Below are 23,118 nucleotides of genomic sequence, written 5' to 3' on the forward strand. Positions count from 1 at the left end.
ATGACGGCTGAAGTAGAATACTAGTGTAGTGGGGTGTTGGCACTTTTGAAAGTGATAAGGTCACAAGGGAAATAACATCACAATTAATTATGGCAATCAGATTTGAACAATTTTAAAACTTTTTTAAACCATCAAAGGTACACATGTACATGTAGCATACAATGTTAAAACATGTTGTGAAGTATTTTTTGGGCTTCTGCAAGGTTTTTATTGCCCGTGTTATGGCAGTCGGGTTTGAATTTTTTTAAAATGTTTTCAACAGTCAAAGCTACGTTTCTAAATGTAGTATACAATGTTAAAACATGCAATGGTGTATTCTTTTTGGGCTTCTACCAGGTTTAATCTTTTATTATAGTTTTAAACATTTCTTAGAAACTTTGTTACTGCAGTTGTGAGTTTTAAATATCTATATGGGAAGTGTCGATCGAAAAATAGTGACAACGTTTTAAAGTAATTGAATGGAGAAAATTAAGTGTACCAAAATTATGATAGCAGCCTTTTGTCTTGTCCGCTGGAAATGAAATCTGTTATAACCAACATCAAATACTGTGACATGTGTCTTAATGAAGCTTGCGTATTACGTAATTTCATTTAAAACTTAAACATTTTTCAGTCCGAATGTGCCGCCCTCTCAGGGAGGCATCAATATCTCTCTGAAAAACAACTTCTGTGTTGAAGCTGTAAGTTAGCTACACTATAAACAGAAACTATACATTATTTATTAATTAAAGATGCTGATTAAAACATGACTGCTCAATTGCAGCTCCTTCACAACCTCCCTCACAATTCATCGTCACAGTGGACTCTTCAACCAGTATTACAGCTTCATGGAAGCTTCCACCAGAAGACTTCAGACATGGAATCATCAAAGGATTTAAACTGTATTATAAAAAGAATGACTTGAGTTCTGCAACCTCCTTGACTATTAACAACGGAAAGACATCAGCAACAAGAGTTAACGACCTTGACAAATACACAAAATATGAATTTCAAGTGTTGGCCTTTACTTCTGCTGGTGATGGACCAAATAGTTCTGTTGTGTTCAGGAAAACAATGGAAGATGGTGAGAATCAGAAGTGCCTTAACCAACATTCGAAAAATAATACCATCATAGTTGTTGAGATGAAGGTGATAATACTGATTGATTAAGGATGATAGCTCTAATTGTGGACTTCAGGCACAAATAGTTTATCTTGGCTCTTCATTTAGTTTTAACTCGGTATTAATGAGATCTTCGTCTTCGTAATGCGATGTGATTAATCATGCAGTAGTTTGCTTTGATGAGTTAAGTTGTTCAGTTGCTGAGATGAACCTCAATTTATTTTTTAGATTATCCCTTGAAACAAACCAATACCTTTAACGCCGAAAGTCGGTTCTCCCCCATCCCAGCATCAGCACTGCACTGATGAGGCCCAGAAGGCCGAAACAGCTCTGTCTGCAGTTATATATACATATCTATATATATTTAATAGTTCCTTAGTTGGGTTTCATATGGGGTTATAGGCTTCCCCTATCCTGTCACCTTGAAAATTAAGTTTCCCGGGAGACCACATCTCCGATCACGTAAATCACATCTTCGATTGCCGTGTTGACACCATGGTTGTCCTGAAAGTGTAGTGGTCATCACACCTGACTAGTAACAGGGGGACGTGGGTTCAAATCCCGCTCAGGGCAAATTTTCTCTTGAAACATTTATTCAATTTAAGTATGATTATTTGGGGTGTACAGGGTCAGGGTTTCCCTCGTATACGGAGTTTATATATATATTTATATATATATATATATATATATATATATATATACCACCGGGTCTAACTGTAAAATGAACACCACTAGTGGGATCTACAGACCTCCGAGATCAATGGAATGACGCTACTAAGGAATGCTCAAACCGTTTAATTGACCTCCTCGTTAAATCACACAAAGCTAAAAGCGTGACACTGAGAAATCAAATCGAGAGTAAAGAAAATATCCTAACCGATAAATTGTCAACGTCACAACTTGAAGTACTTAAACACTGGCTTCAGTTTCAAAATGAGAATACTCATCGACTCTTGACCTCAAGAAAACAAGAGAAACTTCACCAAAACATTGCCCTGCAAAAGTCTAAAGTAAGTAAACACAAAACACCTCCATTGCCCACACCTATATGTAATGATTATCGACCCCAGGATGCCTATTCATTTACGTCACCTTCATCGGCCTCAACATCACACAATCGCCCAGGACCGAAAAAAGCACAGCTAAACCGTAAAAAATCTACTCCACTGATGCATGGAAATCATCAAGTTAAACGCAGAACCCACTCTAGTAGATTGCATAATGTACACCACACTCCTCCAAACTCGTCCTTTAGCCAGATCAACAACACAACTGGACGTGACAACCAAGGTAATAATCCTGTAATTGCATCCGGCCAATTCACACCTGTGAATTCAGCCCATTCACCAGATCATAAACATCACAGACGGACCCACCGTGGCAGACGCAACACGAAACCACGAGCTAATTATAACAACTTCGAAAATGTTGTCAATCTCTCGGACCGCACATTTTCGGAGCACGAACTCAGGATCTTGAGTAAAGGTCTGAAGTTTGTCCCTACGCCGACAAATGTAAACAAAACTGAACTCATTACTGACATCAAACAATGGGGTCGTCGAATGCGCTTAAAGGAATACTTTGCTAATGACGACAATAGTAACACAGAGCTTGACGATGACAACACCTACAAGAAACCATTGAATTGGACGGCATCTCCGGGCAGAGATCTAGCCTTAGACTGATATTTAAATGGAGTAGAACGTGCCATCTTGCGACACGCGCCCCACAACGCTCTAACATCACTAGGCTAGAACGCGAAGCTATTAAATCGCTTAAACGTGATAGTGGTATTGTTATTTTCCAAGCTGACAAAGGCGCAGCACTAGTAGTGCAAAACAAAAGGGACTATCTAACAGAAGTTTACAAGCAACTAAATGGTACTGATGAAAACGGTAACAAGGTATATAAACATGTGGCCAGCGACCCCACGTCTGACTTCATCATCAGAGTAAAAGAAACTGTACAAGAGGCCCACTCCAAGGGTGTAATCAACACCAATACAGCAGAGTATCTGGTAATGGAAAACGCTCAACCAGGAAATATCTATTTCTTACCTAAAATACACAAACCGCAACGCCCACCTCCCGCTCGACCGATTCGTAACACCATCAAATCTGCCATAACTAACATCTCTAAGTGGATTGATGATCAACTACAGCCACTGGTCGAGAAACTACCCTCCCATCTCAAGGGCAACAACGACTTTCTCTGTAAACTTGTCGAACTCAACAAAAGTCATACCTTACCGCCAGAGACTACTTTAGTAACATGGGACGTGAAATCCCTCTACACTAACATCCCACATGATGGTGGCATGGAAGCATGCGACTACTTCATGCGCCTTAATAATTTTGCAAACAACAGAAGGGAAACTATCGGACAATTCATCAATCTCGTTCTAACTTGTAATAACCTAACCTTTCAAGGCAAACATTACATTCAACAAACAGGAACAGCTATGGGAACACGAATGGCGCCGAGTTACGCAAATCTCTACATGGGTCGCCTTGAGAATCGCTCTTTGATAGAAGCTACTGACCAACCTCTTGTCTGGTTCAGATACATTGATGACATTTTTTTCATATGGACACACGGCGAAGAAAAACTCAAAAACTTCTTTAACAAATGTAACTCCTTTGACCCACACATCAAGTTTGAACAAACCACATCAACTACAAGCATCCCTTTCCTGGACGTTCAAGTCATCGTCAAAAACAACGGCGAACTTAGCACAGACTTATACACAAAACCTACCGATACCCACCAATACCTAAACTGGACCAGCTGTCATCCACGACACACTAAAACATCCATCCCATACAGCTTGGCATTGAGACTACGACGCATCTGCTCCGACAACGAGTTTTTTGAAAAACGAGCACGTGAGCTACACAACATACTACTTAAGCGAGGTTACAAGAATAAGTTGATTAAGGAATGTATCATGAAAGCAAGGAGAACATCAAGGCAGGAAGCGCTCACAAGCAAACCTATTTCCTCCACTGACCGTGTAGCACTTGTAATAACTTACAACCCAGCACTGCCAAACATCCACAAAATCCTCAAGGAGCACCATCAAATACTCTTGACCTCGTCCAACACACAGGCCATATTCAAAGAAACACCTCTCGTTGCCTATCGAAAAGGGCGTAATTTAACACAGATGCTTACCCACAAAAGACTGCGATCGCCGATAGCCGCTGACACAACCCCCTCCACTGATGAATCCCCACACGGTATAAGCAGTCCACACATTCAAGTTCCATCTGACACTACCTATACAATCTGTGGTCGATCATTCAAAACTAACAAAAATCTCAAAATTCATTTCTCTCATAAACATAAAAAGCAGAAACCATTGCAATCCACTAGTCCCGGATTCTGGCCCTGTAGGGCTGACATAAGATGCAACTGCTGCAAAACATACGGGCAATTTACAGGGTCAGTTAAAAGCAGCACTACAGGAGAAACGATAACACTGCGACAACACACGTCATGCAAGACTAGCAATGTGATATACCTGATTGAATGCAGCAAATGTAACGATCAGTACGTAGGCGAGACAGGTCACCCAATTCACCACCGTGGCAATCAACACCGTAGCGACATCAAGGGTGGACATAAAAACATACCCTCTGTCAGACATTTTAAGAACTGTGGAGTCGACCATCTTAAACTTACGGTTATTGAAAAACTTAGAAGTCAAAATCAAGAAATCAGAAAAGACTCAATATTAAGATCAATAAGCTTACTACATGAATTATAACTACTTTAATTTATCTATTTTAGACACCATGACACGTTTCGCTGTTATCTATTCTATTTTTATATTATTACGTCATGACATGTTTACTGTTGACACGAATTTTAAATTGGAATATTGCTCATGTAATTAGTATGCTCCTGAAGAAGACCGAGACGGTCGAAACGTCAGAGCTATTAAACCAACAAAGCTACATTGGAGTTGGCCTCTTGACCATTACATTTCTGCTCATATATATATCTATATATATATATATATATATATATATATATATATGAATTGTTGTCATTTACATTCATTTGCGTCTTAAGACCGTCCCAACGCCCTGAGAATTAAATACCCAGTGACGAGGGGTTCTTAGTTTCTCTTAGACGTAGTTAATGTATGCTGTCATATGAACGGTTTAGCTCCATTACGGAATCATTGTGATACGAATATAGTTAAGATTCCTTTCTTTTTTTATTTTTCTTGCTGTAATTTTTTACATTTCCGAGTTTCATTCTGTTGATTTATCATTCCTATCCATTTTATTAATTAAGGTATAATAAGGAGGGTCGCTCACGGCTCGTGTTGACGCCCCAATTGTGCTTACTTATTGAATGATGAATGTTCTATATTCGTTTGAGCGGGGTTGCTAATTAGAATACAAAGATGATATTAATGACTGATTTTGGGTGCTCGTCATCAGATGTGGACTTCAGGCTCAAATAATTTACCTTACCTCTTAAATTAGATTTTTTTTCTTAGTACTAAGAGGGTCTTCCCCTTCATCAACTCTTAGCAGTTTCCTTCGTGACTTTGGATGTTAAGTTGTTCAGATGAATCTGTATTTATCAATTTTTGGATTATTCCTTTCCACCATGGGGCATGGCGGGGTAACCGCTAAATACAGGTTGACCTGCTTAATACCGATTGACCAGATGGTGACTTGCATGATGTTCGTGGGTAATGTTTGTCTTACTTCCAAAAAAAAGGAAGATAATATGCAATGATTTGAGGACATTTGAATTAAAAATGCTAACATCGATGTCATTGATTTTAGGGGATAAAAATGGAATAAATTTTACTTGAGAGATTATTTTTACTTTTATTGGGGTGGTTCCGCTTCATGTGATCGATTAATACAGAGACCTTTGGGACTCAGTCAAGGGTGTCCACGACCGCTTAACAGAGGTAACCAAACAATAGAAGTGAAACTTACAGTACTGATGGGGAAAATGTTGTGACTTTGACAACTGACCGGCTAATAAGGTGGTTTTCATCTTTTTGATGGTTTGTAACTTTGAAAGAATACAACAGAAAGACTGATCAAGGCCAGTTGAACACTTTTACGGGGTTGAATTACATAATCATTGGTTATCCAAAAATAAGTGTCATTTCGTCACTAGCAGTTTCCATGGCAACGCTTTCATAGGCTTATTCAGACGCATTTTTTAGCTTGTGGCTTAAATAATTCGAAAACTAACCCGGTGACCCCCTGATTTTTTTCAGTGATTGCTTTTGGCACTTGAAAAGGAAAATGCACAAAGATTTTTAAAAAATTCTACGAAGCGGAATTTCAGAAAATCTATAAAAAGGGCAATTTTTACACATCGCAAATTTCCTTCCGTAGAATTTTCTAGTTTTTTTTTCTGATTCTTTTCGACGTTATTATCATATTGGAACAATAAAAAGAAGGGATCACCGGACTTGTTTTCATGCAATACCTTTCGTGAGTTTAGCAATTTCCACGCGCGTTCTCGCGCATTTAAAATCTGGATTCTATAAGATCGACATTTGCTCATGATCTGTTTTAGCTACCGCTGACAATTGCGTGTGCTCGCGCGAGCACCTACGATCTGATGTTTACAGACGTTTACTGCTAAGAAAATCATTAAACAGCCGTCAAAGACAGCCTCCCGAGCTCACCTTAAAAATCCTACACATGAATTCTGGCTATTTCATACTATTTTCCTTGAAGTTTCAAAGTCTTCTTCCACTTCAGGTAGATTATCCTTCACTTGAGTTCTTCTTTTTTCGTCGTCGCAAGATTACATACCGCTTGAATATTTCTTTTAAATGTGAAGTGAAGCAACCTTTACTTCTCCGAAAATCGTCTTCGTTATCTTAGTTTCTATCTCCTGCATTCAAAGTGGCCGCTCAACACATCGAATACAAGCTCTTAGGTAAAATTCTCACAAAAGTAGAAAAAAATTCCACGCACCGCCATCTTTGTTTTGAATTTTCATCTTTTGATCTCGCGCTTCTTTCACACGTTTCTCTCGCGCGCGTCACGCAAGAGTAACCTGTTCCCCACGTGAGGAAACTGGTACGAGCCACCTTAACACAGGCTCGACTGTATTACATTTTTACAGCACACTACAAAATGCTTGGGATTAGTAGTCATCAACATACATAATAATAATGGTTTTCTGTATCATTTTTCTAATAATAATCCCATTATCTTTGTTCCTCCAGCCCCCAGTGCACCTACGTCTTTGTCGTCTGTTGGTGTGCCACCCAGCAGCACGCATGGTCCAAGAATAACCTTGTCCTGGAGTAAGCCTACAGAGCCAAATGGAGTTATCAGAAGTTACAATTTGTTTTATAGTCACGATGGAGCTGCACCAGTAAAGATTTCTGGAATAGACAAAAACGCATTCAGTCACACAGTTGATGTGTTGGGAGGAGTAACTTATCAGTTTCATGTCAGAGCTGTGACTATTAAACCTGGTCCAAATGAGACGATAACTGTAACTACCAAGGAATATGGTGTGTTCCTTAAATTTACCGTTATGTGAATTGCAGTGCACTTGGACACATTTACATGTATCACAACATCTAGCGACCCCATCTTGGTGATCCTTCATCTTTGAAAATAACTAGATTTTTAACTTATTTTCTGTTTGTATGATTTGATATGCTCACAATGAAAGTAACTATCTTGCATTACAAGAAATCTCAGGTATATGTTTAAATGTTCAATAACATGAACTACCGACCAACTCAACTTTTATCACAGGTACATTAAGGCATACTAACCCGTTTTTCTTTTTCTTTTTTTTTTTTATTTATTTCGTGTATTTTTGTTTTATCTTTTTAAACAATAACCTTTCAATATCTGTTACAGATTAAGCTTATTTCAAACATTTTGAGACTATTACCGTGTCATTCTGTTTCAGGTTAGTTGAGTTTTTTTTTCATCCAAGAGTAATTAAGACATCATAAAAATTGTTTCTCGTGTTTGTCAAATAGAGCCTATTCGTGGACCAGAAGAGATATCTTCCACTGCACTAAACTCCACAAACATCAATATAACTTGGCTCGGACTGCCAAGAGAAGTAGCGTACGGTAATGTCATAAGATATGAAGTAAGGCTCATTGTAGTGGAAAATTGTACGCAGGTCCAGTCTGCCTTTCATTCAACCATTAACACGACCATCACCTATGTTCTCGTGACTGGAATCTCTTTATGTGCCAAGTACGAAGTGTCTGTTAGAGGCTACACTGCTGTGGGACCTGGACCCTACAGCAGACCTGTAATTGTGCAGACATTGGGTAAGTAAGCTTTTAGAGAGCTTTATAAGGTAATTAGTAGGGTGAGAGTGGAACTGAAAGATGGTAATAACTTATGAGAAAATCTGGAAAACACGGAAAAAGGTTTTAGGTTTCGAGCCAAGGCGAGGGTTTAACGAGCTCTTTAAGTGTGTCATTTAGACGTAATGTAACCTCACATGTTCTCCTCCCGAGTGAGAGCTGCTTTTACAACTACTACCACTACTACTACTGCAGCTCTTGCTGTCACCATCGCTACCAATCTTTGCTAGTAAATAGGTAAGTAGACCTTAGTTAACGACTTGGCTAAAGAAGATAAGCAGTATGCAGTCGAAACGTTGCAATCCACATCCCAAGTGACCAAATCGTGAGACAAACAATTACATTTCTCTTTGTAGTGTTATTTACCACGATGAAGAGTTCGACAAATTTCGAAAGTTGAATTGAAAGTAATCCATATTGTTTGGGAGCATTATACTTTTCAGTTCCCTGATAACATAAAACGAAAGTGTTTCTCAAAGCGAAACCTTCGGTGTCTTGCCGTTGAGCAAAGTGGAACTGTAAGTAGATAAGTTGGTCTGTACCAACAACTGAATTAAGAACAGAAAAGGAAAGGCTTCACGTGCCTTTTGAAATAGCACAGAATTCGGAATTCACACATAGTATTTTCTTCTACCAATGTGATGGAAGGTGGTCCTAATTTTTTGGAGGACTCAGAATGCAGTGAAGTAAAACCAACAGAATCCCTAATTACTTTTGACATTTCATTAACATGTCGAGAATTGTGCTAAACGATAAAAATAAGTGTTGTTTTCTCTCCAAATATCTTTAGATGTGCCCGACGTAACTGAGCCTTCTTTCTCTTCTCCCCAGCTGAAATATGGTCCAAAGAGAGACCATCTTCGCCCTCTTTTTCCGCGAATTCAAAGGGAGGTGGAATTTCAGCCAAAGTAATGCTTCCACGTTTTCCTGGAAATGCAAGGTACGACTGACTTAATAATCTTACGTTAATTTTATGTGCTTCCTAACTAAGCAATTAAGCATGAGCTTGAGGCGATCAAAGTTTGGCTTTCGTATATTTCAGTATACATGATGTAATTTCAGTTTATGTTCATTTTCTTTCAATGTAAACATTTTCAGAAATGTGCATTGACATGTGCAGATGCAAAATAAAATACAAGTAACAATTGACACCCCAAAATACTATTGACACCACTAATATCCTGTCACGTATCTTGCAGGTTTTTTCAAGTTATCATCATAACATACAGCTCAAACTATACTGGTGCTGTTAAACCACCAGGAAGATTTACAACACAAGACATGATGACGTATGAAGAAGCGCACAAATCGTCCGTCCCTGCTGCTTATGTTGCTTTCCAGTTTGGAGGAAATTATTTTTATAAAAATAAGGAATTTGTTATTGGAAATGGAGCGCAATCCGGTGGTAAAGAAAGGAGAAAGAGAAGTAGTGGTTATCAGGTTTATTACAACAAACCGCTCCAGCTGAATACAAATTACAGAGTGTTCCTCAGGGCTTTTGTCTCCGAGGTATTCTAACAAAATCTCTGTCATTCGAAAGGGAAGTCTATTCGTTATTTTAAAAACATTAACAAAACCGACCCATTGATCTATTCCAGGTCTGCATCCTGATATCTCAGGAACTTCCCCATCCTGAATCCTTTTCCTACTGTTATTACCTGCTTTTTGGCCTTGGTGAGTCACCATGCCATACCCAAACGCACATCATGGTTGCACATTAATGATAAGTGTGTTGTGGTTCTATTTTGCAGACGGTGTATGTGTCAAGTAATTTCGTAACCATTGACACCAAAGGTACTGTTCCCTCAGTTTCAGTTTTTGGCGATTCCTTTTGTTTTCTTTTGTTTTGTCAGTGTTATTTTTTTCCGGCTTATTTGCTTCAGTTGTACGATTTTCTTATTGAGAGACTTTAGGCGCTCAGTAACCCAATGTAGTCTAAACTGTGATTTGCTTATCGATGAAAGACTTTGATGCTGTTTCTATGGTCGGTCATCTGTTTTTGTAATCAACCTGGAGGTTGGCTATCAACCGAGGGGCTTTCTTCCTATTGTTTAGTTAAAAGGGAGAGTCTGCAAAGCCTTCATGCTGCTTTGTGTCCTTAGCTTTGTTAAGGCATGTCTAATCCATGTTTATTAATAATCAGGGAAACCTATCATAAAAGATCTGCCTAAAAGAACCATTACAGCAATTGGTGAACTGGTAGTGTTGACTTGTGAGGTTAGTGGAGACCCTGAGGCCTCTGTTACCTGGACCAAAGATGGACTTACCAGTATAGCTCGCGCTCAGTTGGAGAACAACGCCAAAATACTTTTCATACAAGATGTTGTTCCTGGTGACAGTGGCGTTTATGAATGTAAAGCAGTGAACATGTTTGGAGAGAGCCGTACAGCTACGATAGTTATTGTCGCGGGTACGTAGAAACTCATTTACAATTACACTGAACATTGCGTAGCAATTGAGTGATCATTTCTTCTATGAGAAATATGTGGAAGAGTAGGTGTATAATTTTTAACAAGACGTTATAGAATTTGCCAATTTCAACCAAAGTTAATGACCAACTATGTTTTTACTAAGCGCCACGCTGATCACCATGGAAACAGCCTCAACCATAATCTAGCCACTTTTGACAGGTCTTGGACTACTTGTTGAGTCTAAAGGTTGATATTAAATACATCAGTAACAACAAAGCAAACCACCACTAAACGCGCAAACTAAAATTACGTGGTAGTATTCCCTTCTCCGTTGGTATGAGCATACGATTTTGTAAAAATTTCTTTTGGTCTCATGTTTTTCGTGTTTTGCACACAGTGCCACCCAGAATTATCGAAGAGCTCTCTCCTTCTTCAGTGATATGTGAAAAGCAAACTCCGTGTTTTCTCTCATGTCAAGCAACAAGTTATATTCCGTTTAACTCCTCTTGGACGAAGGATGGTGAGGTTGCAACTGGTGATAACATGAAGTTATTGAATAACAGTCTCATTGTCACACCACGGGATGCACAAGATTATGGGGATTATATGTGTCACGCTACAAACACCTTTGGGTCAACAATGTACAAAATCACTCTGGTTGCTCCCATAGATAATCAAGATCTCGATGACGGTAAATATTCTTCAAAATTCGAACGCGCTTAAAGGTTGCTTCTAAAATATTTTGGAAAGCCCAGAACTTTTAATTTGGATATATCAACAAAGTTGAAATGGTAAATTGGCCAACGTAACGATTACAAAAGCTGACGTTTCGAGCGTTAGCCCTTCGTCGGAGCGAATAGAGGAATTGTGGGTTGTGTGTGTTTTTAAAGGCAGAAAATGGAGCTACGTTATTGGTGGGAACATGGCAACGAGAAAAACAAGAATAAATTAGTGGAATGAAAAGCGTATGTTGATCCCTGTGGGATTTAGACTGCCGGTTTGAAAGATGAGCTTTTGTTCAAGATTTTTACCGCTTTTCGTGCTACCTAAGTGTAAGGAAAGACCGCAGATTGCCATGTGTTACTTAGAATGATTAGGTAAATTAAAATGTCTAGCGACTGGTTTCGATGTGTCCTTGTCATTCCTTTCCACGTCTCGAAGGTGTTCTCGGAACTTTTAAGTTCGTTATGAAGTTTTTAGGTTTCTTTATACAGCTGTTTACACAGGTTTAATCTTGTCAGTAGCAAAAGCAACCTTATGTACTGGTCTCATACACCGACGTTTTTCAATGTGAAGTTGCATTTTCTTTCTCTAGTTAGAAAATTTGTTAGTGTGCAGGTCGATCATGCCTTACATAAGAATAGCTGTTAAGTTGTAACTAGATCAAAACAGAGCTACAAGTGCCATTGTTGAGAGGACTCAAGGCTAAATAATGTCTTTGTTTCTCTTATTGGTTTCCCTCCCGGTTCGAGATTTCTGGAGGTCATATATGTGACTTGACAACGAAATTTCGAGTTATAGGAATTCGAACTTCCTAGCATTCAATGAAGTTCTACCACGAGACGAGATAGCAGAAAGGTTGAAATTGTATTCGTGCTTCGGGTTAAAAGAAACGTCGTATTCCTTAAGGTAATTCGACTGAAAAAAGAGAAACACCAATGCACTGAAACAAAGTAACTAAGCAATATTTGATTGCTGGTTCGAAAGTTGTTTGTTTTCTTTTACCAGACACACAAAGCAGCTTACTTGCCGGTGTCATCGCATTGTCTTTTATTGTGTTCGTGTTGCTCATTATAATTTGTGGGCTGGTATGGCAGCGAAGACGAGCTGTTCCTGATAAAAGAATACAGAGTAAAGAAGAAATTGACTTTGATGGCGTCAAATCTTCACATGATCAACTGACAAGTGACGAACAATCTTCAGACCCAAACACATATATGGAACTCAAACCCAGGCCTTCGAACCAGGAGTCTCATGTTCCTTCTGAGTATCAGTTGGTACAGGAAAAACTCGAGAACCCCGGATATTATAATATGGTGCTTCAGAAGGAAAGTGGCGGGAAACAAAATGAAGAAGTTTATGAGGAAATATAATAATTCCAAAATTGATTGTGTAAACTTTTCGTTCAGATTGTCCATCTTGTTTTATACAATTAAGCTTAATTATATACTCATTCTGTAGGTATAATCTCATGGAGAACAGACGCACAGATGACGTCACCATTAACAGCATCTCGCTTCTTTATTGTATAAAGCAGGTGGATTTCCTGTTGCCGTGTATCTGTTCTGTAATAAGTCACAGAAGACGTCAAAATTTGGTAAGAACGTTAGTGCTACACTCGACTGCACTTCGTTTGCTACTGTTTTGTCCTGACTGCATTTTGACGTCATCTGTTGCAAAGACGGAACAGACGCACGGCAACTTCCAAACGTTACGTCGGTTCGTGACACACATCTTGTTCTAGTTAGCTAAAAGAAGCGATAAGTAATTTGGCAATGAAATAAATTCGTTTGAACTGTCTTCCTCATTCATTCAAAATTAATTTCTTAAACCTTTCTTATATTTTACTTGTATCTGTGTAATTATATCATTTACTTTTGACGTATGTAAAATGCACAGCTCGATCGTAACCTTTAGTTATGACCCTCAGATGAGTGGTAAACTAGATTTATAACTTTGTGTGGGGTGCCCAAACTAAACGAAACCACTTAAAAGACAATCACACATAACTTCATCAATATGGCTCGACGAATCCGTGTTATCAAATGTGAATTATTAATCTATATATACCGTTAGAGTCAGTGTTACAGCATGAAAATTGAATTCAAATTAAGGCGTGTTCTAGCAGACCACTAGTAAAAATACGAGCCATTAGGTGTAAGGAATAGCAAAGTTTCGTAAAGTGATATCTCTTTGACTCATAAATTACCTTTTAAAGACTTCAGCCTATTTCTTTTAGTCGTTTATCGGACATTAGGAATATTTTCAATATATTTTTATGCGCAGTAAATTATTTTCAATTGTAAAAGCAATATATTACTTTGCTTTCTTTGAAGCAATTGAAAAAGCTAGGGTACAGAATATTATTGTTGGGTGTTTGTAGATAAGAGAATAGAAGATGATGAATATTTTCACTCCTGAAGGTATTTTTAGATTATTGAGTATTTACAGATGGTAGAAAATGCTGGGAAAGATTTTTCCAAGGCAATAACATCCAAATGGGTTCTAAATGTAAAGAAGCAACAGAATAGTTGTAGAATAAAGTAGTAGAATAAAATGTTTTACCAAAAGAAGTGTCTGATCTCCTTTTTCAACCAGACATTCAAGGTAAAACTGCCTGTATTCGATGTACAGTTTTAGCGCCAGGCTTGTCGCAGAGCTTCAGTTGCTTTTAAATTATTCACCACGCATTTTCTTGCCCCGCGTTGTGCCTGCAACGCAGCTCGTAATAAAATACCGTCGCTAGTTCGAATGTATTGTCATCCTGTGATGTTCTTCATCCTTAATTTTTTACGTTTGATTACGAATCCAATTTTCTTAATCATGGGACTTTGCTTGCGCGCTAAACTCGGACAGCACGGCTGTAGGAAACCACGCGTGAGACTCTAACTTGCGCTGTTTACGGTTTGTCGACATTATTGACAAAAACTTTAAACTTTTTGTACGAATATCCCTCGCCGATAACATTTCAAGACATTTCATGATTCCCGTAACCAATTAGCGCTTTCTGTTTTTGCTGTTAACTTTGCATTTAGTCGAGGATTTGAGGAAGACCTAGACTTTCTGTTGTCCTAGCTATAGTAGTAGTGATTTCTGTTTGGTAAGAACTGTAGCAGATGAACACGACATAGGCTCTTTTGTTCAGTATAATTAATGCATAGTAACTCATTTGTCGCGTCAAAGCAAGCTTGAAGGTTATGACATAATGAGAGGTTTGTTTGATGATTGCTGCCCTTGCTGTTTTTCTATGCTGGTCAGGTTTCTCTAAAATGCCTACGAAGAAACCCTTTTCAAGAAAACCAGTGATATAATTAGATTTTTCGGCAGCTTTCGCACAAAGGCAATTTTTTTTTCTCCACCCCAACTACTGCCTGTATGAGGCGCCACTGAAAGTGGACAAAAATGCCGTTTAGCAATTTTTCTTTCCAATTACATAAATATGTTCTAAACTCAAGATTTTTGTCCTCAGTTGACATATTAGATGCTAACTTAGTGAAATATTTATGCTTTTTTCGCATTTATTTTCTAAACTCTTCAGTTGCATTCTAATTGCAAAGAAAATGCATTACAAGTACAAAAAACTGAATTATTCTAATTGAAATGTGTTTTAGTTGTTCTGATGTTCTTATTACATTCTATTTTAAAAAAAATAAAGTATTCTAATAATGTTCTTTTCATGCCAAGTTTGAAAAAACTCTGCTCATAAGAATGAAAAATTATCCTATTCTCAGTCAGAAAATATATGGCAATTGCAAAAAATACGTTTTAATTAGTATGCCAATCATTCTCAGTTGAATTTTTTCGTGCTAATTAAAACACGTTTCTAATTAACATGCAAATTTATGCTACACAAACCGGTGTTGGGCAAGGGTATCGCGAACGCCGATGTAATTGACATTTCCCCCTTTTTGCGCTAATTTTAAGGTGGCTCGTGCTAGTTTCCTCGCGCGGGGAACAGATAACTCTTACGTCACGCGCGAGAGAAACGTGCGAAAGGAGCGCGAGATTAAAAGACGAAAATTTAAACAAAGATGGCGGCGCGAGGATGTTTCCTACTTTTGTGAGAAGTTCACCTAAGAGTGTGTATTTGATGTGATGAGCGGCCGCTGTGAATGCAGGAGATACAAACTAAGATAAAAAGACGATTTTCGGAGAAGTAAAGGTTGCTTTACTTCACATCTAAAAGAAATAATCAACCGATATGAAATCTTGCGACGGCCGAAAAAAGAAGAACTCAAGTGAAGGATAATCTACCTGAAGCGGGAGAAGACTTTGAAACTTAAAGGAAAATAATATGATATAGCCAGAAGTCGTGTGTAGGATTTTTAAGATGAGCCCAGGAGGCTGCCTTTGACAGCTGTTTAATGATTTTCTTAGCAGTAAACGTCTGTAAACATCAGATCGTAGGCGCTCGCGCGAGCACATGCAATTGTTAGCTATCACAGATCATGAGCAAATGTCGATCTTATAGAATCCAGATTTTTAAATGCGCGAGAACGCGCGTGGAAATTGCAAAACTCACGAAAGCTGTTGCATGAAAACAAGTCCGGTGACCCCTTCTTTTTATTGTTCTAATATGATAATAACGTCGAAAGGAATCATCACAAAAAAAATTGAAAATTCTACGGAAGGAAATTTGCGATGTGTGAAAATTGCCTTTTTTGTAGATTTTCTGAAATTCCGCTCCGTAGAATTTTTTAAAAATCATTGTGCATTTTCCTTTTCAAGGGCTAAAAGCAATCACTGAAAAAAATCACGGGGTCACCGGGTTAGTTTTCGAATCAAGTAAGCCACAAGCTAAAAATTGCGTCTGAATAAGCCTATGAAAGCGTTGCAATGGAAACTGCTAGTCACGGTTTTTGGATAACCAATGATTACATAATTCAATCCCGTAAAAGTGTTCAACTGGCCTTGGTCAGCCTCTCTGTTGTATTCTTTCAAAGTTACAAACCATCAAAAAGATGAAAACCGGTACGAGCCACCTTAAAGCTTTGAATTGAAGACTATCTAGAAAAGCTACGATATGCTTTTATACCATCGAGGAAGGGGCGACAGAGAGATAGCTAGAGAGATTCTTAGAAAATACTCAAGCAGTTCTCGGTCAAATTGCTAGCTTCCGGTCAACAATGGGAGACCCAGAATACAATCCTGGACGACTTAGAAAACGCTGTTGATCGAATGACCGAAATCTGTTCAACGTTTGGCGTTCTTCATCAGGGTGTACACACTAAAGCGCTGCAAATAATTCAGTTGTTGGCCTGACGAGTATTTTAGACGATATACGAACACATCTTTGGACGAGACCCAAAGGTTTAAATACAGAGAGTGCCTGTTCTTGTGAATACCAATGCCTAGTGAACAGCAGCGGCGAAAAAGGTCGTCCTCGTTTTGAAATTATGAAGGATCAACTGGAATTCTTGCGAAGTAAACACTTTCGCTGGGTTACCATTACTAAATTACTGGGAATTTCTAAGAGAACACTTAATCCAACAACATTGACTTTATTTCTTTTAAAATTAAAGAAATAAAGGCTTTTGTAGCCCGCAGATAGCAAAGCTATTCAAGGCGGGCTACCTAAACAGACACTGTATAGGCTCTCACACTTACGCACACACACACACGCGCGCGCGCACGCACACACGCAACAATGAAATAAATAATTAATGAGCAAATAAAAATAAATAATAAATAATAGTAGTGATAATCATGTTAACTGGGCCAGTTACACAAGGGAGTTTTTAACAGGTCAAAGAGAAAGCTAATCAGTTAAAATACAAATATAAGCTAGAAAGGTCAAGGTAGCGCAAGTCAACATTTATCTCCTCAATTTCAAGAATTTTCAAAAGCAAGTGAGTTAGCTCACTTTTAAAAGGTGCTTTCCTTAGCTTACGAATTTCAGGGAGGATGCCATTCCATATTTTCGCACCAACTCTGGAAAAGGAAGGCAACTGATGATTTGTTCTCGCCTGTTTTATATAAAAGCTTCCAGCTACTGAGAAACGAGTAGAGTAGGAATGAACCTGTTCAGAGTGAGTAAAAAGTTCAGAAATATTGGGAGGAGCACAGCGATTTTTAATGTCATGTAACAGAGATGCAACCAATTTGAAGTAAAGCATTTTTATCGGTAGAATTCCGGAACGACTAAAAAGAGGAGCACTGTGAGAAGACGAAGAGAGGAATTTGGACTCGAAACGGACGGTTTCACTGAGATTTCAGAGAGCAAACTTACAGCTGTCGTTCAATCAGTGAAATCGCTTACTCCCAATATTGATCAGAGTCGCATGCTAGGTGCATTGAGGAGCAGAGGTCTGCGCCGGCGTGCAACGCTGGAGGGTCCGCGAAATAATGAGGAAAATAGACTGAATTATTTGCAGCGCTGCTAGTGGGTACACTCTGATGAAGAACGCTAAACGTTGTACAGATCTCAATCATTCGATCAACAGCGTTTTCTAAGTGTCCCAGGTTTGTATTCTGGGTCTCCCATTGTTGACTGAAGCTAGCAATTTGACCGAGAACTGCTTGAGTATTTTCTAAGAATCTCTCTAGCTATCTCTTTGTCGCCTTTTCCTCGACGGTATAAAAGCATATCGTAGCTTTTCTAGATAGTCTTCAATTCAAAGCTTTAAAATTAGCGCAAAAAGGGGGAAATGTTAATTACATAGCGTCCGCGATACCCGAGCCCAACACCGCTTTGTGTAGCATAAATTTGCATGTTAATTAGAGACGTGTTTTAATTACTACGAAAATTTCAACTGAGAATAATTCGCATACTAATTAAAATGTATTTTTTGCAATTGTCATGTATTTTCCACGGTGGCCCATACGGTGGCCCATAGGGGACATGACACATTTTCTTTATCGCGCGATAAATTCAATTTTATCCCGCGATATTTCGCACTCAGCGTGTGCGTGATATTAGTCACGCAGTGAACACAGTAGGGTAAGATGGCGTTGTTAAGGCGTTCTTTGAAAGGACGTTTACTTTTTGGAATAATACATTTATCCAGCACTGTATTACCGCCTTACGGTGGCAATGGCTTGCCCAATACTTCGAGAGGAATGATATCATCATTCACCACTTTTCTCTCGATCTGGCTTACTCAGAGATCCTCGCTTTTCTTCTGTGTTTTCATAGAATTGAAATAAGCTTGCGCCAGCTGAAACGAGTGCTTAGGTGTCAGGGTCTTCGTAGAAGAAAAGACCATAGTGACATCAGGGAAATTTTAAATGCGATTGAAACTGAACTCGAAGGAAGTGGGAACAGTATTGGTTATCGCCAAATACACCAGCGATTAAGAATTGACTACGGCCTTGTTGTCCAGAAGGAGACCGTACGAGTTATAATTAAAGAATTGGATCCTGCTGGCTTACAGTCACGATCATCAAAACGATTACGAAGGAGAGCATATCGTGGCAAAGGACCTAACTACATTTGGCATACAGATAGTTACGACAAGCTCAAACCATTTGGGTTTTGCATACATGGGGCTATCGATGGTTACAGCCGACGTATTCTTTGGTTAGAAGTTGGTCGCACAAACAACAACCCAAAAATCATTGCTAACTATTTTACAGAATATATTCGTCAAATTGGTGGAGTCCCGAGGATAGTGCGTGCATATGCGGGAACAGAAAATGTATATGTCGCGGGAATACAACGGTTTTTGAGGTCAGGGTGCGAAGATGCATTTTCAGGTGATAAAAGTTTCTTGTACGGAAAATCAGTTAGCAATCAGAGGATAGAGGCTTGGTAGTCTTTTCTGAAGGAAAGTAATGCAAGATGGTGGATTGACTTTTTTAAAGACATGAGGGATGAGGGTATCTTTTGCGAAAATGACCCAGTTCACTTAGAATGCTTAAGATTCTGTTTCCTGCCTTTGATTCAAGGAGAGCTCAACAAAGTTGCAATACACTAGAATCTGGACGGGATAAGACCTTCGCATGATGTAGAATCCCCTTCTGGCCGACCAGATGTACTGTATTATGTTCCTGCATGGACAAATGCAACGGATTACCGGACAGAAGTTGACCTAGATGACATTGATGTGATTCAGATACAATGAAATATATGAAGTTCATATATTTTGAACTGCGGTATTAGATACGTATGATGCACGATCCTCGCTGTAGTTAGCGCTATTTAAGCAATAGCGAAAATCAGACATGAAAAAAAAAAAAAAATCAGGCCTGTACGGGATTCGAACCACTGACTTCTGCGATACTAGTGCAGCGCTCTACCAATTGAGCTAACAAGCCAACTGGTAGCAGGCCGTTAAGTTGATTCGTAATATACCCGTGAAAGTGATAAATCAGATACAATGGGATATATGAAGTTCATATATTTTGAACTGCGGTATTAGATACGTATGATGCACGATCCTCGCTGTAGTTAGCGCTATTTAAGCAATAGCGAAAATCAGACCTGAAAAAAAATTCAGGCCTGTACGGCATTCGAACCACTGACCTCTGCGATACTAGTGCAGCGCTCTACCAATTGAGCTAACAAGCCAACTAGTAGCAGGTCGTTAAGTTGATTCTTAATAAACCCGTGAAAGTAATAAATCAGATACAATGAAATATATGAAGTTCATATATTTTGTACTGCGGTATTAGATACGTATGATACACGATCCTCGCTGTAGTTAGCGCTATTTAAGCAATAGCGAAAATCAGACATGAAAAAAATCAGGCCTGTACGGGATTCGAACCACTGACCTCTGCGATACTAGTGCAGCGCTCTACCAATTGAGCTAACAAGCCAACTGGTAGCAGGCTGTCAACTTAACGGCCTGCTACCAGTTGGCTCGTGTTCGAAGCCTTTCTGGCGACAAAGGACCGACAGTTCTGATGACAAATGTGTCAAAGTAACTGTGTATTCATTTCGGATCAATTTTACTATAGGTAGTGTCGGCCGACATGGCGACCGACATGGCGATCGACATATCGGTCGATATGTCGGTCGACAGTTGGTCGACAGTTGGTCGACAGTTGGTCGATAGTCGGTCAGCAAGTCGGTCGATAGTCGGTCGATAGTCGATCGATAGTCGGTCGATAGTCGGAAGATAGTCGGTCGACATGTCGGTTGATATGTCGACCGACAGATGGGGTATCGCGTCTCGGTGGGATATCGGTCAAGTGTCGGTGGAATATCGATCAAGTGTCAGGGGTCTATCGGCCGAGTGTTGGTAGTCTATCGGTCAAGTGTCTGAACTTTATCGGTAAATATAGTTTGAACGTCGCTCCTGTGGTTGTGTATTGTTGCAGTGTCGGTATTGAAAAATTTGATTTGAAGGCATAAACTTTCAGGTATATGATTAAGATAAGAAACGACTTATGAATGGCGCGGTGAATTTAAAAAAATTTGGGGTGACTTGTTTACTACAACATGAGCCACTCACGAATTGAAGTCCGTTAAGCAAGTAACAATAACGGGAAATGTGAAGGTGTAGTCTGATCGTCCGGGTGAGTGTGGTCCTGAGAAGGACTGTTGTCGGTGGTAGTGACTGACGTTTCGACAACCTGTGCGGAAGTCATCATCAGAGTCGACTCTGATGATGACTTCCGCACAGGTTGTCGAAACGTCAGTCACTACCATCGACAACAGTCCTTCTCAGGACTACACTCACCCGGACGATCAGACTACACCTTCACATGTTACTCCCGGGTTCAAGCCATTTACTGAATAACGGGAAAGTGAAAATCCTCATAGACGCAAATCCTTGCGTCACCGTCCCACTTTAAGAAAAAATTAGCACCTATGATAAAACTTTCCGAAGACCTAATCTCGTTATGGTTTCAATCTGTACTTTTCTCTCGAATATTTTCCCTTTATTTTTGAGACTTTAGCTTTTTCCTACTCGTCTAACATTACAATAACTAATGACTAATGCGAATCGCAGGGACGTCACTTCACGGGAAGAAACTCTAGCCGAGTAACATGCTTTTAGCTTTTTGTTCGCACATCTCTATGGTAGAGCCGGAACTGGCTGAATTGCATCTCTTCAAATAGAAAAAATTCTGAGACAGTTAATATTAAACCAATAAAATTTTATTCTGACAAGTAAAATAACCAAGAAAAATTTTCTCAACAGGATTATTTAAATTATTTTGTTTCCAAGAAGCTTGTAAAACAACACACTCAGATAGATTTACTCCGGTGTGGGGGTATGAAACCAAGCCTACTTTGAGGGTGGGGGATGATGCTAGCAGAAAGAGAGGACCTTTTTTTGCTCTGCGTAAAGCAGGTGCAGTTAAAGATGATTCATGCCTAAATTATAATACTTCATTCTGGTGGCTACGTTTCGCTTGATTTGGTGGTTTCGTTTCGATTGTTTCGGTGGTTTCGTTTCAGTTGCTCCAGTCGTTTTGGCTGTCAGTCGGTGGTTTCGTTTCCCTTGTTTCGGCGGTTTTGGTTTGGACGTTTCATTTCGGTCGTTTCGTTTCGGCAGTTTCGGTTGTTTCAGTCGTTTCGTTGTTTCTAGTTTTAGTCTATGTGCGAAGAACAGCAGAAGTTTTATCCTGTTAAGATTTCCTTAAAACACGTCCATACGACAATAGGTAAAATGCCATTGAAGCATCACTGAAGTGTAAGTGAAGAATCGGTGAGGCATCGGTCAAGTGTCGGTCAAATATCGACCGACTGTCTACCGACATATATCGGTCGACATATCGACCGACATGTCGACCGACTATCGACCGACTGTCGGCCGACACTACCTGTAGTAACATTGATCCTTCAATTCTGCGCGAAATAAAGGATATTAAAGCCTATGAGCATTGTGTAACTACTCGTGTACACGAAGTAATTTGACCCTATTCGGCCCATGCTTTTTTTTTATCTTTTCAGACCGAGGAAAGAAGCGAATTCCGTCCCCCCCCCCCCCCTTCACCTCTGTAACTTCCAGAATATTTGAGCAATAACAATGAAATTTAGAGGGCATATAGTATAGACTGGAGGATAAGCAAACTGATGAAAGTTCATTTCAAGGTTTTAGCGTAACACAACAGTATAAACGTATGATGCACGATCCTCGCAGTAGAGAGCGCTATTTATGCAATAGCGAAAATCAGACCTGAAAAAAATCAGGCCTGTACGAGATTCGAACCACTGACCTCTGCGAGGCTAGTGCAGCGCTCTACCAATTGAGCTAACAAGCCAACTGGGAGCAGGCCGTTAAGTTCATTCCTAATAAACCCGTGATGATAAATCAGATACAATGAATATATGAAGTTGTATATGAACTTCATATATTCATTACAACAGTATAAGTCATGCAATCATCAAAAAGTTATCACAAAATATAAATAAATAATAAAAATTTCTACGGGCTCGGATAGCGGTCTATTAGATGAAAATTAGACTGAATATATAGCTAGCCAATAATATTTTAAAGCAGGCTAATTTCATTATTAATAAAGGCTTTTAAAACCTGGCAACAACGCTCTTGTCGACACATCTGCCCTCTAGAAATTTGCAAACCTGCAATGTAATTTGAGAAAGATTAGATAATCTTCTTTCATTCTCAGACACTGACAGTCATCCCT

At 39.2% G+C, this 23,118-nt stretch overlaps 1 protein-coding gene across 1 annotated transcript in view; it reads left to right on the top strand.

Moving 5' to 3' along the window:
* Positions 1-14,147, top strand: part of LOC111342861 (protein sidekick-1-like) — a 38,769-nt gene extending 24,622 nt beyond the window's left edge. Inside the window, exons 15-23 of the mRNA XM_088737369.1 lie at positions 764-1,063; positions 7,325-7,618; positions 8,102-8,404; positions 9,275-9,383; positions 9,643-9,952; positions 10,195-10,237; positions 10,587-10,853; positions 11,252-11,545; positions 12,583-14,147. Coding sequence (XP_088593495.1) covers positions 764-1,063; positions 7,325-7,618; positions 8,102-8,404; positions 9,275-9,383; positions 9,643-9,952; positions 10,195-10,237; positions 10,587-10,853; positions 11,252-11,545; positions 12,583-12,947 — 2,285 coding nt within the window. The 3' untranslated portion in view covers positions 12,948-14,147. The remainder of the gene's footprint in view (positions 1-763; positions 1,064-7,324; positions 7,619-8,101; positions 8,405-9,274; positions 9,384-9,642; positions 9,953-10,194; positions 10,238-10,586; positions 10,854-11,251; positions 11,546-12,582) is intronic.
* The last annotated feature ends 8,971 nt before the right edge of the window (positions 14,148-23,118 follow it).

This window comes from Stylophora pistillata, chromosome 11 (genome assembly GCF_964205215.1).
Source record: "Stylophora pistillata chromosome 11, jaStyPist1.2, whole genome shotgun sequence".
In the NCBI taxonomy this organism is placed as follows: domain Eukaryota; kingdom Metazoa; phylum Cnidaria; class Anthozoa; order Scleractinia; family Pocilloporidae; genus Stylophora; species Stylophora pistillata.